The 15,045-nt window shown below is 32.2% G+C and overlaps 2 protein-coding genes across 5 annotated transcripts; one reads left to right on the top strand and one right to left on the bottom strand.

The window, feature by feature from the left end:
- Positions 1-434: 434 nt before the first annotated feature.
- Positions 435-4,729, top strand: LOC107459795 (zinc finger BED domain-containing protein RICESLEEPER 1). Of its 4 annotated transcripts, none has more exons than XM_052252067.1 (4): positions 435-783; positions 1,768-3,753; positions 3,861-3,927; positions 4,380-4,729. In XM_052252067.1, the coding sequence occupies exons 2-3, from the start codon at positions 1,785-1,787 to the stop codon at positions 3,914-3,916; spliced, it is 2,025 nt and encodes a 674-aa protein (XP_052108027.1). In that variant the 5' UTR covers positions 435-783; positions 1,768-1,784; the 3' UTR covers positions 3,917-3,927; positions 4,380-4,729. The 4 variants fall into 4 exon arrangements, with proteins under 4 accessions (XP_052108027.1, XP_020983941.1, XP_015933545.1 ...); XM_021128282.2 differs by having other exon boundaries at positions 4,376-4,729; XM_016078059.3 differs by lacking the exon at positions 4,380-4,729 and adding an exon at positions 4,085-4,356.
- Positions 4,730-13,053: 8,324 nt separating this feature from the next.
- Positions 13,054-14,336, bottom strand: LOC107459668 (novel plant SNARE 12-like). Its single transcript, XM_021126844.2, has 5 exons — positions 14,259-14,336; positions 14,127-14,183; positions 13,947-14,039; positions 13,784-13,858; positions 13,054-13,062 (listed from the first exon to the last, which is right to left on the bottom strand). Exons 1-5 carry the CDS (start codon positions 14,334-14,336, stop codon positions 13,054-13,056), a joined length of 312 nt encoding a protein of 103 aa, XP_020982503.1.
- Positions 14,337-15,045: the final 709 nt, after the last annotated feature.

Genomic DNA, 15,045 nt, shown 5'->3' with positions numbered 1-15,045 from the left:
ATTTTAGTTTGACAAAATTCACTAAATATAGAAAGACATATTTAAAAAAAAAAATCTAGAAATCTGATTATGATATTTTTTTTTTACAAATCTGTGTAGAATAATAATGATATCTTTTTATTCTCTTAATTTTGATGATTTTAGGCCAAATATAATATTTTTTACAATTTTATTCTAACTCGAATAGAAAGGAATTCTAAACAAGTTGAAAAAAAAATCTAGATATTAATTTTTTGTTACATTTTTTATGCCTCTTTTAAATAATTTTTTAAATATTCTAAAAGAATTATATTAAATGTATGCACGAGTCATTTGTTATTTATGAAAAAATATTATATTTTATTAAACTGAGATTAGCTGATCATAATGTCATTTCTAAGTTCTAACTATTTTAGGACTAAAATAATAATTAAAACAAAAACTTTGGTGGATCGTCCATGAATAAGAAAAAAAAAAAAAACCAACTCCAGCTCCGTCACATTCCTGACCCACCCGTTTTCTTTCTCCCCTCGTAGATCCACCCAAATCCATGATTCTAATTCCTCCGATCTCTGAAATCTGAATCGGACCCAACCTAACCCAAATTTCCACCACACAGTAACACGCATTCACGAATGATGATTGATGAAGCAGCAATAAGCCACAGATTATGATATCGGGTTGCAATTGAATCTCTCTCCCAAGTCCCAATCCGCAAACCCTAATTTTACCCGGATTATCCGATCGGACTCTACTACAATCCGAACACTGCAACCTCCTCCTTCCCACCCCCGCATTTTCCTGGTAACACATTCATTTCACCCCCTCCCCCCCTATTCTCTCTCTTTCTATTATTTAGAAAATAAAAACTTTTTTCCTTGTTTATTTGTTTTTTTTTTCGCTTCTCCCAAAATTTTACTTTAACAAGTTCTGTAATTCATGTGTGTTAAAGAAATGTTATTTTTTAATGTTTCTTGCCTACAGTGTCATGGTGTGATGTGATTTGTCACCAGATGCCTGGTCTTGATGTGGGAAATTGTTTGGTGGTTGAATTTATGTTAAGAATGATTAACCCACAGAGCTTGTGATATAGTTGATGGAATGTTAACTTTTCCTGTGGTTTCATTATGAGGGATTTGTTCTAAATTGGAAATCAAATTGACTATACTTTTTTGTGGCAATCTATAAATTAAGGGACTTTCATGCTTAACTTATAAATTATATAGTGTGTATGCTATTGCTGAGTGTTGAATATCAAAGCATAGTGTAGTTAGAAATGAACTCGTGGAAGATACCTGTCTTTGGTCCCTTTTTTTCAAAAAGGTAAAATAAATTTTGTTGCATTTTAAAAGGAAGGGGAGGGAAGAGAATGGGGGCTCAAGTAATGGTTTCCATCTTTTTATTTGTGTTATGAACTTTATTTATACTTTATACCATTGAAGATGAGGGAATATGGAGGATCACATGGCTATTATCGTATTTTCTCTTCTCCCCTTTTATCCTCCCTTTCTCTGTATCCATACATATTTTATAAGGATACATTGAATTAACCTCTTTATGTGCTTTGTGTCAACCTATTTTATAGGACTAATAGTGGCTTTGTATGATTGCACAATGCTTTTCCTAACCCAACCTTTGATGCTTTGGCACTTTATAATTGTTGTAGTTATGCTTTCTTTCTACCCCTTCTTTACAGTGTACATTTTTGGTGATTTCTGTGTGGTAATTCCTTCAATTTCATAGCATCTACTTTGGTGACTTATATACAAATTTTGTTTAAACAAGCAGCATTACCTGCCTATTCGATGGAAATATCAAATGATTCAGGCATAAAGAAACCGAAAAGGCTGACATCTGTTGTGTGGAATCACTTTGAAAGGGTTAGGAAGGCTGATGTCTGCTATGCTGTTTGTGTGCATTGTAACAAGAAACTCAGTGGATCAAGTAACAGTGGAACAACTCATTTGAGGAACCACTTGATTCGATGTCTGAAAAGGTCCAACTTCGATGTCTCTCAGCTACTTGCAGCAAAGAGAAGGAAAAAAGATACTGCTGTTAGTGTTGCAAATCTTAGTTATGATGAAGGTCAGGCGAAAGAAGAATACATAAAGCCAACAATCATTAAGTTTGAACCGGAACACAAGAAAGATGAAATCATCAACTTTGGTGGTCGAAAATTTGATCAGGAGAAGAGTCGACTTGATCTTGCCCACATGATTATATTACATGGATACCCATTGAACATGGTGGAACACGTAGGATTCAAGGTCTTTGTGAAGAACCTTCAGCCACTCTTTGAGTTTATGCCAAATAGTGGTATAGAGGTTTCTTGTATGGAAATCTACATGAAGGAGAAACAGAAAGTGTATAACATGATAAACAAATCACATGGCAGGATTAATCTTTCGATTGAAATGTGGTCATCAGTAGAAAGTTGTTCATATTTGTGCATAGCTGCACACTATATTGATGAGGGATGGACGTTACAAAAGAAGATCCTGAACTTTGTCACGCTTGATCCTTCTCATACTGAAGACCTGCTTCCAGAAGTGATCATTAAATGTCTAAATGAATGGGATATTGATTGTAAGCTGTTTGCCTTAACACTGGATGACTTTTCCATTGATGGTGACATTACACTTAGAATCAAACAGCAAATTTCTGAGAAGAGGTCTTTCATAAACACTCGTCAACTACTTGACATACGCTCAGCAGGACATCTCCTAAGTTCCATGGTTCAAGATGCCACAGAGGCACTGCATGAAGTGATTGAAAAGATTCGGGACAGCATCAGATATATTAGAAGTTCGCAAGTAGTACAAGGAAAGTTTAATGAAATTGCTCAACAAGCTGGCATTAACTCTCAGAAGGCCCTGTTTCTGGATTTTCCAGCTCAGTGGAAATCAACATATCTCATGCTTGAAACAGCAGTAGAATACAAGACCGTTTTTGCTCTCTTCCAAGAGCAAGATTCCTCCTATTCATCCGCAATTAGCGATGAAGAATGGGAATGGGCAACTTCAGTTACTGGATATTTGAAACTTATAGTTGAAATTACTAATGTCTTTTCAGGCAACCGGTTTCCTACTGCAAACATATATTTCCCTGAAATTTGTGACATCCATATCCAATTAATTGACTGGTGCAGAAGTTCAGATAATTTTATTAGTTCTCTTGCAATGAAGATGAAAGGCAGGTTTGATAAGTACTGGGGCAAGTGCAGCACAGCTTTAGCAGTAGCAGCTATATTAGACCCGCGCTTTAAAATGAAGCTGGTGGAATACTACTACTCACAAATATATGGGAGCACTGCTTTGGATCGGATCAAAGAAGTTTCTGGTGTAATCAAAGAACTTTTTAATGCATACTCTATCTGTTCAACTATGGTTGATCAAGGCTCAACCTTGCCTGGCATCAGCTTACCTAGTTCAAGTTATGATGCTAGGGATAGACTCAAAGGTTTTGACAAATTCCTTCATGAGACATCACAGAGTCAGAGCATGGCATCTGACTTAGACAAGTATTTGGAGGAACCAATTTTCCCTCGTAATTCTGATTTTAACATATTGAACTGGTGGAGAGTCCACATGCCAAGGTACCCGATTCTATCGATGATGGCACGTGATATTCTGGGGACTCCAATGTCAACAATGGCACCAGAATTGGCATTTGGCATCGGCGGAAGAGTTCTAGACCCTGCTCGCGCTGCATTGAATCCTGATACACGTCAGGCTCTAATATGCACACACGATTGGCTCCAAAATGAATCAGGAGGTATGTACTTGTTCGTTCTCTTCCCTCCCCAAGAATAATCATTGATTGTTGGCTTATCACTGATTCATTTTTATTTTCTTTTCTGTTTTACTCTAATATCTTATCAGATTTAAATCAATCCTCAAGCCATTTTGCTCTACCCCTTCTCATTGATTCAAATTAGCTTTTTCCATGGTATGCTTCTGTTCAACTTGTATGACATGTTCCAAATTTCTCCATATTCCACTGTTGTACATTTTTGCTTTCAACATAACTATTGGCTGTGTTGTTGTGAGATTGATGGATCTACTAGCTCATAGGTTGCCTTTATCATTGTGTTTTATACTATCAGGTCTTATCCAAAACTAACGAAGCTATGTTAGTGTGGACAACTTAGCATCTACTTATCCTGTGTAATCAAGAAGCAATGTATATTCTCAGAAGAGCCAGTAGATGCTTGTGTATATACACTAGAATTTAATTGAAATGTTTTTCCTATATGCTGGATGAGTGGCATTTGTCATTTGACTATTGATTCGGATGAACCTGAGTTTTGTACAGGGTGTTATTTGCCCTTAACATTGGCAAAGCAAGTTCTTTTCTTTTACTAACTTTATGTACCAATTTCATCTGATGCATGTATCCAGCTTTACTTGATGAGATAAGAGGTCTGTGTACTCGCAAAAGATATAATTACATTGTTGAAGATCTGGCGTGGCATGATTTTAACTGTCATTTGATCTCTACAGAGCCATCTGCCTCCACAACAGTTAAAATTAGGAGTTAGATTGGGATGTTTTGTTTAGTTTATAGGTTGGATTTCAAAGTAATATTCCCCAAAAAAAGTTTGAAGAGAATGATCCAATATTAAATAAGAATAGACCTCGGCCATGGTAAATTATGAGTACGGCGGTGTTAAAAAAGTATCTCATGTTACTTGTAAGAAACAAAAAGTTACTAATCATTCAAAGAGATTTTTTCCCCCTTGGTATTCAGTATTTTTGGTACACATAATCGATTTATTTTCTTCTTCTACCATTGAGTTGGATATGAAATCTGGTTGATTTAGGTTTTGCATTTTATCAGATAGTGAAAGTAAGATGGCTTGGTGTCCGAAGAAAACTGAAGAAGAATGCTGAATTACATGTAATGTAACACCTTTACATAGGATTTGCATCATTTTTTCTAGTTTAGGTTTGCCGAGTATGCTTTAAATTGGCGCAAGTGTAATAAACCACCATATTTATCCCCTTTTTGGTCCTGGGTAAAAACGGCCGAAGCCCATAGCTTAGCTTCTTTATTTTTTGTCATAGGAAAACAAGATTTAATCATTAGCTAAATCAATTGAATTCAAGGACTTTTCTGTTGGGGCCTTACAATTTGTGGACCTGATGTTTTGTGGCCAGCCCAAACTTGTTTCCATTCTGAAATGTTCAATGATCCCCGCCCCCATAAAAAGAAAATATTGATTATCTTCTTTCTCTTACGATTTGTGTTATTTTAATATAGTAATCGTTATACGACTATTTATTTACTATTAGATAATATATCACTTGTTCCTGGGGCTTATAATCATGTTAACAGTAGATGAGTAATATGTGAACTCAGTTCAGAAAGGGATGATAAATATTGTAAAGAAACAAAATATCTTTGTTTCGTACCGAAGCATTCAATGATTGATGCGGCTGTATCCCAAGAATCTAAAACTGGTTCCTGTCAACATCTTATTGCTCCTCCATGCCTAAGCAATCTCCTTAAACCACAACTAAGAAAAGGGGATTATTATGGTGGCAGGTAGGCCATGTGAAAACTATCAAAAGCCCTGACAATGCTGACAACATTGCATTTGAAATAGGGACGCACTGCACGGGGTTTTTATAGCAAATATTACTAACATCATGATTTAATATTTATTCATTCATATATATGAGAAAAAAAGGATGAGGCCGCTTCAAACAGGGAAAGGTTATATGCATGCCAAAGAAAAAGCATAAATATCTGTGATGCATTGATGCTACCAGATTTTTCTTCTGTAACATTATTGCACAATGCACATTCATGTATGGCGCGGTTTATTTATTTATTTATTTATTCTTTTCTACGGTAATATCTTCATTTACTTTAGGAAGTTAATACCATAAAAAAAAAGAGATTTTACATAAATAAAATTGTAAGAATAAATTAAATACATAAAATATAAAATCGTAATAAAATTAAATTCAGAAGATGTTTGACCTAACTAATTTAGGTTGGTCGAGTAATAAATCGTCCATCCAGTCGGGTGAAAAATCAGATAAAAATTTAATAGAATCGATTAATTTATTTAAATTTTTAATATTAAAAGATTTTAAAAAAATTGTTTGCAGCAAGATATTTATCAAACCAAAAATCTGATAGACTATTTCTTGGAGTAATGCAAAAACATATAAAATGTATGATTTCTTTTAAATCAGTAAGTTCTTCTCATTCTCAAAATAAAATTAAATTTGAGAAAGATAATTAAGAGACACACGCTCTTATTCATTTATGTCATCTTATGTTTGGTGAAAGATTTTAAAAATTAAATTCCCATTTTATTAGCTACACGATCTTCTCAATTTTTTATCATGCAATATTTTTTTTTACATATTTTTTTTGTTTTACTTAAGGAATATAAAGTATTAGATTACACTTTATCAAATAATTGAAAAAAAATTGAAAAAAATTCATTTTTCTTTTTAACACTGATCTAAAAGTTCTCCCTGGGTTTGTGGTGCATTAGGTTAGGTTGACTTTGTATAAAGAATGAATCATTTGTTCTCATCTAGTTGCCGGCAGCAAACATGAGGCTCACTCACCGGGTTTACTGCCTGAAAACGAGCCGGACAGTTTCGGACAATAGCAATAAGTCAAGGAATCATTTTTCCTTTGTTACCCTTATAAGCAACAAAGAATAGATTAACGGCTCATATTTTCTTTTTATCTTTTTAATTATTTTCAACATTTTAACCTTAATTGCAATTCCACTTAATATTTGTGTTGTGGCTTGATCCACAATAGCACCAACTTCAAATGGAAGATTTCAGACATAATGTCGGTTTTTTTTTATTTAAATAAGTTGAAAATATTAATATGTTTGATAGAATATTTTTTTTTGCATATCAATAATTATTATGTTTGATAGAATATAATTTAGAGAAAATTCTACTCCATTCTTCTGAAAAATACCAAAATGACCATAATTTGAGCCGCAGATCCAACTCTGGAAACCGAAATACCCACATTAATCGCAGGTCTGATTCCAGCATTGAATAGATCGGCGGATAAGAATATTTGGCCATCTGTAATAGAAATCACATTTGTAGGAATATAAGCCGAAACATCTCCCGATTGGGTCTCAACTATTGGCAAAGCAGTCATACTTCCTTCACCTAACTGAGAACTTGATTTAGCTTCTTCTCTTTTTTATTTATAAAATATATATTCTCCTCTTTTATAATTTTTAAAAAATTATCTTTTTAATTTATTTTAAATTTTTATGGTAACTAATGTTAACTTATCTATTTTTCAAGAAAAAATAAATTATTTTTTACAAAAATATCCTTTAATAAAAATTTTATTTTTTTGTCATTAAATTTTGCTTACCAAATACTCTTTAAAAAAATTTTTGTAAGATTATTTTTCGATATCAATATATATTAATTGTTATACATATTAACAGTAGTAATATGAAAAAATAATTATTAAATTTTAAAAAAATATTTTGATAAAAATACAATTTAATCAATAAAAAAATAATTTATTAAAAGGTATTTTGGTAAGAAAAATTTAATGACAAAAAAATAAAATTTTTACTAAAAGGTATTTTTATAAAAAATAATTTATTTTTTCTTAAAAATAGATAAAGTTAATATTAGTTAACATCAAAAATTTAAAATAAATTAAAGAGGAGATTTTTTAAAAGTTATAAGAAAGGAAAATGTACATTTTACAAATAAAAAAAAAGTGAGTGTCATTTTATCATCTCTCAAAGAAGAGGAATAGAATTTTTTGTATAATTTATGAATTATATAAGTTTGACAAATACTAAATAAATTACAATTTAATTGGATTTAGATTATTAGAATAGTGACTGGATAAATTACAAAATGTGTAATTAATAATTGAGAAGTACTACACATACAAGTTATTTGGGTTTACAAGTCATACAAGTTGGGTCAAATTCAACAAAAAGGATGCTCACCCATACGAGCATGTAAACACGCGCACTACTCAACGATAGCGCGCTTCGCGCTCCTCCTCCTCCTCCTCCTCCTCCTCCTCCTCATTTTTCTTCGCGTGTTTCATCTTTATCATTATTTTTTATTACTGTTATTGTTGCTGCATTTTTTCCCTTCTTCTCTTTCTATTGATTTTACAACATTATGTACTTTTTTTTGTTTTATTTTTTCCTCCCAAAAAGAATTATGAAAATATGAAATAAAAAGATGAAGAAGAAGAAGAAGCAGAAGAAGATGAGGAGGAGGAAGAGGAAGAAGAAGAGTTTTGAATTATACAGAACTTATCAGTATACATACACCAAAAATTCTTAAACAATACACCCAAATATCTTTATATTAAACCCAAATATCTTCGTGTTACACCTAAATTTACTGCAAATACAGAAAAGTATTTCCTCAAATGCTGCATTTTTCTTCTTTTTTCCTTATTTCTTTCTTTCTTTTAGTTGAACGAATGTAAGTTCATCCTCTTCCAAGTAATTTTGTACCATTATGTATTTTTTCTTCTTCTTTATTTAATTTTTTTGTTTTTATTCTTGTTAAAAGAATAAAACAAGAAGAAATTTGAGAAGATAAAATAAGAAAAAAAGATGAATAAAAAAGAAGATGATGATGATAATAATGAAAAAGAAGAAGAAGAAGCAGTAGATGATGAGGAGGAGGGAGAAGAAGAGTTTTAAATTATACAGAATTTATCAGCACACATACACTAAGAATTCTTAAAGAATATACCCAAATATCTTCGTGTTACACCCAAATATAGAGAAATATTTTCTTTAATGCAAAACTTTTACATTACATTCATTTCAAACCATCAACGATGAACAATAATTTTCACAACCAAAAACAATATTATTCACCTGTAGAATTATAATCTACTAACGAAAACATTAACTAGAATCGAACTACACCTCGGCCACTTGATTGGATTCAAAATCATCAATTTCGTTCTGGTTCAGCTGACAATCTGAACTTGAATTATTCATTATCTTCAATAATGAGATAACTGATGATGGAGGAGAAGGAGAAAAAGGAAGGAGGAAAAGAGATTCCAATGAAAAAAGAAGGGAAAAGAAGAGGAGGAGGTGGTGCTGGTGAGGGAGTAAAATAAGAAGAAACTTGAGAAGGTAAAACAAAAAGGAAAAAATGAATAAGAAAAAAAAAAGAAGAAAATGGTGATGATGATGAAAAAAAGAAGAAGCAGCAGCAGAAGAAGATGAGGAGGAGGGAGAAAAAGAGTTTTAAATTATGCAGAACTTATCAGCACACATACACCAAAAATTCTTAAAGAATACACCCAAATATCTTTGTCTTACACCTAAATTTGTTTCAAATAAAAAAAGTATTTCCTCTAATGATACATTTTTTCTTCTTTTTTCCTTATTTCTTTCTTTCTTTTAGTTGAACGAATGTAAATTTATCATCTTCCAAGTAATTTTGTACTATTATGTATTTTTTCTTCTTCTTTGTTTTATTTTTTTTGTTTTTATTCTTGTTAAAAGAGTAAAACAAAAAGAAACTTGAGAAGATAAAATAAGAAAAAAAGATGAATAAAAAAAAGAAGATGATGATGATAACGATGATTAAAAAGAAGAACAAGAAGTAGCAGAAGATGAGGAGGAGGGAGAAGAAGAGGTTTGAATAATACAGAATTTATCAGTACACATATACCAAAAATTCTTAAAGAATACACCCAAATATCTTTGTGTTACACCCAAATTTACTGTAAATACAGAAAAATATTTTATTTAATGCAGAACTTTTACATTACATTCAAAATAATAATCAATTTTGTTTTGATTCAATTGATAATCTGAACTTGAATTATTCATTATCTTTAACAACGAGATAAGGAAGAGAAGGAGGAAAAAGAATGAGGAGAAGAAATTCCAATAAAAAAAAAAGGAGGAAGAGGAGGAGGAGGAGGAAGAGGAGGTGTTGGTGACGACGATAACAAAGAAGATGATGATGATGATGATGATGATGATGATGATGCGCGTATTGATTAAAAAATCTGTTCAATTAGAAAGCATAAAATTGACGTACTAGATGTGAAATAGAATATATGAACTTGTACGAAAAAAATGCTTATACGTGAAGAATAATTTTTAATAATTATATTTAGTAGTAACTTGATAATGTTAATCATTTCCATAATTTTGATATGCGAAACACATACAGTTTCACAATAGTTTGCGAAATGGTGTTTTTTTTTTTAAATGATACGTGTTGCAATATGCGTAATTACTCCTAACTTTGCGTACAGATGAAAATATTAATTTTTATTTATTTAAATAAAAAAACCCCATATTGTCAAGAAAGATTTATACAAGTTGTAGTTGTTGACTTTTATAGCGGAAAGTTGATGTCACGTTTAGTTACTCGAAATTCATTTTCACAAGAAATTGGTGGCAAACATGAATAGGAGACAATTAATATCCCTTCTTAATAAATGAACAAACAAAATTTAAGAGGCCCCCATTTGCATAGGATATGCTGAACATGGAAAGTATTTATGGGTAATGCACTAAAATATTCTACCATATAAATTTTATAGACATCTTTTGTAAAAAAAATAAAAAAAAATTATCTGAATACATAACTTAGTTCATCGTAGCATTGATCATCTTTTTACTAAGTTAGAAAAAAACCTAGATAATTTATTAATTATTTAATTTTAAAGTAATATTAACAACGGACTCTCACTACCTATGAATCACGGACACTTCGCTGAATTGTCGTGTCTGTGTGTTGGACACATTTCGGACACGACACTTACCGACACTTGTCCGAGACGCGTGTCTGTTGTGTCTAACCGTGTCTTAATAAAAAATATAAAATTCTTCTCAAGACATGTTTGGACACACCTAAATACCATCACGTGTCAGCGTGTGCAGTCTTATTCTTAATATATATTCTTAAAATAAATTTAGATATAGTATATATTATTATTTATTAAAACCAAAAATATTTTAAATACTTGATATAATTAAAATAAGACATTAAAAATAATTTAAATTTTAATTTATATTTTAATATTAATAAAATATCAAAATATAATTACGATTTATCTAAAAAAATACTTTATATTTTATATATACGCGTGTTCTCGTATCATGTAAGATTTTAAAATTCGCGTGTCGACGTATCCCGTATCCGTGTCAATGTCCATGCATCATAGCTCACTATTATACATGCCATGATTTGATTCTGTCATTCTGATGTTCATCTTCTTTTTCTTTCCTAATATCTTTTCCCATTATTAACTCTCGTGTNTATAATATGAGTTAATATAATATGAGTTAAATTTTGATGTACTGATAGTATAAAGCATTTATATAGTTATAAAATTACATTCGTTCTTTTGGATGACTATTCACGCGGTTAATGTGAAAGATAATTAATTTTAGTGATGTGGCATTACGTAATTGGATACACGTGTAAAACTGTTTGATACTAACAGCGCATCAAAATTATATTATATATGTGTTCGTGAGTTCATTGGGTCGGATGGTAAAAAGTCGTAGGGGTTGAAGATCGGAACCTGAAGTGAGTTCCGAGGCGTGGAGGGGAGCCAGCATGGTCGTCAGTTGGTCGGCGGGTGGAGGCACATGCAAGGACATTCCGATACTAAAGTCAGTGTCCGTACGATAAAGCAGCTAATTAGGATTATTGTGACGTACCTAGAGAGAAGGGGTATGTCTCTCTCCTTTATCCTATATTATCTGGGTGGGCCCTCTTTCGCTAGGACCCAACCCTTCGAAAGCTTCCACCAGTTGCTAGGATTTCTTTAGAAGATCGGGATATGTGCGGGACGTGATGTCGTACGGACGAGGAGCGGGTCTGTTTGGTAGATCCCCATCACTTGGGCTGGGCCAAAACAGTGCCTACAATGTGCCAAGTCGTGAGGCTCACGATTGGTGCATTCGTGATGCATGAGCATCTTTAGTTGTTTTCTTTATTATTTCTTTGAATAAAGTTAATGATTTTCTTATTCTTAATTGAGATTTTAGTACTTTAATCGATATTTCTTGAAGTTGTTTGAAGCTTTGGTATGTGTAGAAAAATTGTTGAAAATAAGAAAGAATAAGGGATGGAGAGAGCCAAACAGAAAAGCTTCTGGACAACACAGAAAGGAAAATATTAGAAAACGAGAAACAAAGCCGAAGCAAAGGAAATCATGAGGCATAAGAGGAAGAAGATTTGGTGTGCGACACGCCAGAGGTGAGCGTGCAACACACCCTCATACCCAAATCAAAGAAGTGGCGTGCCACACGCCAGTGAAGGGCGTGGCATGCTGGGCCAACTCCTCAGAGGCCCCAAAAGTCACAAGAAGCAAGGAGCAAGAGGACGTGCAATACGCCAGCAAGAAGGGCATGCCACACGCCGTCCACGACATCCCAACTTCAAGCCAACACTACAAGAAAAAGCCGTATTTGTAACAAAAAAGTTTGTTACGAAACGTCGAAATTTTGAAACAAAAGTTTTTTGTAACAAAAAAAGGGGCCGTTGCAGTAAGTCCCGTTACAAAAAGTTTTTGTAACAAAAAATGGAACTGTTACAATTCAATATGATATTTTATAACAATTTTTTCTGATACAAAAAACCAGAAGCCGTTACGAAAGTGGTAACAAATTTTGATCTTCAAGGTATTTTTGGTGACAATCTATTTTTTCCTATAAAAAAATTTTGTTACAAAATGTAACTTGATTTTGTAACATTTTTTTCTTTAGTTACAAAAGCAAAATAATTATTTTGTAACATTTTTTTAATACAAATTGCATGCATAATTTACTAAATTATTTTTTAAATTAACTAATATATTAACTATTTTATTAAGCAAGTCTTCATTTATATAATATATAAAAACATACATAATTCAAACATGCCTCATTTAGCTAAAATTATTTTAAAACAAAATAACATTAGTGAATACATTGATTAGTTCTACAAGTTATATTTCTTACACAAGTTCAACAAAAAGTTAAAAGTTCTAACATAAATTAGTGTCTCTATGAATCAAAATATTCTTGAGCTCTCAAGGTAGCATGTGGTCACCATTTTAGCATTCCTGTAAATAAGAAAAACTGAAACAAAAAATTAGAAACAAAATATAACACTAATTATAATTTTTTCCATTAAGTTTTATTCAAAATGTTTAGAAAAATTTTGGCAGAACCTCTCCTAAAACTTGGATATTTCCACCATCTACGGTTCCAACAAAAACAACCAATTCACAACTTATTTCTCAACCAATACACAACCAAATAATAGGACATTTGTCATTTCTCAACCATGACACAAGTAAAATGTGATAAATAGATCCATATACAAATTAAACTATACTAATAATATAGGAATAATCTAGAAATATGTATTAAAACCATAAGCAATTTTAGGAGTACCTTTAGTTGTCTAGTTTCTTTCATTGTCAAAGCGCGCTATGAAAGAGTTCACAACGGCTTGTGGAGCTTCCAATTGACTTTCATTTGAGCTAATTCTTCCTCTTGCCGTGTTCGTTGCTTTTCAAGTTTTTCTTTCAACACATCTATTTCCTTTGTTAGCTCCTCATGGTCTTGCATTACCTCTTGAAGTTATGCTTGAATTCTTGACTTAGATTTTGAAGCCTTTATGCCATAACTTGCACCACTTTTCTCAACTCTCACAAGTAAAAAAACTTCATAATTTAGTTTGACATTTTTATTTTCTTCCTTAAAACAAGGTATTGGATTTCAGGAGGAAAAGTATCAGTGACAAATTGATAAAATTAATAGATCGAATGAAGATAGTACCTTCACAACAATAATGGCAATGACACCACAGACAATAAGCACCAGAAGAAGCATGATGCACTTATCAGTAGCTACCTGATAACAGGAGGTAACATAGAGTATAAGTCATGGCCGATGTTTAAAAATTTTATATTGCATACAAACAAACAAAAATAAAATCAACCTGTCTGCCAATCTCCTTCACAAGCTTCAAGGCCTTCTTAATTGAAAATTGAATTGAATCAAGCTCATTAACAATCCGACCCATTTGTTCAGTCTGCACAATTTGATGACAAGACACATCAAATGTTTGATAGGATATGATTTCCCCTTTCCTAAAGTGAATTTGACATAAAACACTTACTTGGCCCTTCAAGGTAGTAGCAGTTTGGGTGCCTACTTCGATTGTTTGATGAACAACCTAGATTTTGTATAAATTTAAGAATGAACATAAACAAGCAACGAAGTCTAATTTTGAATCTGATGTAAGTCACACCAGTATATATCTTTCAATAGCCTGATCAGTTTCATCCATTTGCTTTATCCCAGCATTGATAAGTTCTTGATTAGACATTTATATACAATAAGACAAATGGGTCAATTTGGTGAGATATATTCTTCGATCACTACACAAGAGAACAAAAACATGCAGAGAAAGGGCAAGTGCCCAACCCCCAACCCAAAAATTCAAGTATCATGCCAATAAAGATTATGCCTGCTATGCCGATGCAAAAATTAGCATACAGATACAATGAAAAGATGATATGGAGACAGGTTACAATGGAAAAAACACAGATATGAATTCTAACTCAATGGAGAGTTTAGATCATCTTATTTATACACCTTCCATTGCATTAAGCATACATCCAGTAAATCCATTTGCCTTTAAGGATGCCACCATGAATAATCATGAAATTGATGAACTTCAGTGAATCAGGTGTATAGTCTCGGCAATTGTTTGTCTATATCCCTCCCTCTTAAATACTGTGTGATGCCATTAGAACAGTCAAGAATTTGATGAACTTGAAATAAGAATAAACTAAGTTTGGTAAATAAACTATAGCTCAAATATCAACTATTAACTCTCTAAATAATAGAACACAGATACAGATTTTTAGCCAAAATAATATAACACAATAATAGAACACAGATACAGATTTTTATGGGCATTCTTAAATTAAAATCGTTAAGTTAAACCCCCTACCTCGATATCGCAATAAAAAAAACCGAAGGTGAGGTTACGATGAGGCAGCAGCGATAGTATTAATTCCCACAGAAGCAGC

This window comes from Arachis duranensis, chromosome 7 (assembly GCF_000817695.3).
Source record: "Arachis duranensis cultivar V14167 chromosome 7, aradu.V14167.gnm2.J7QH, whole genome shotgun sequence".
Classification (NCBI taxonomy): Eukaryota; Viridiplantae; Streptophyta; class Magnoliopsida; order Fabales; family Fabaceae; genus Arachis; species Arachis duranensis.
The sequence above is the reverse complement of the archived record's forward strand: the minus strand, read 5'-3'. Positions and strand labels throughout refer to the sequence as shown.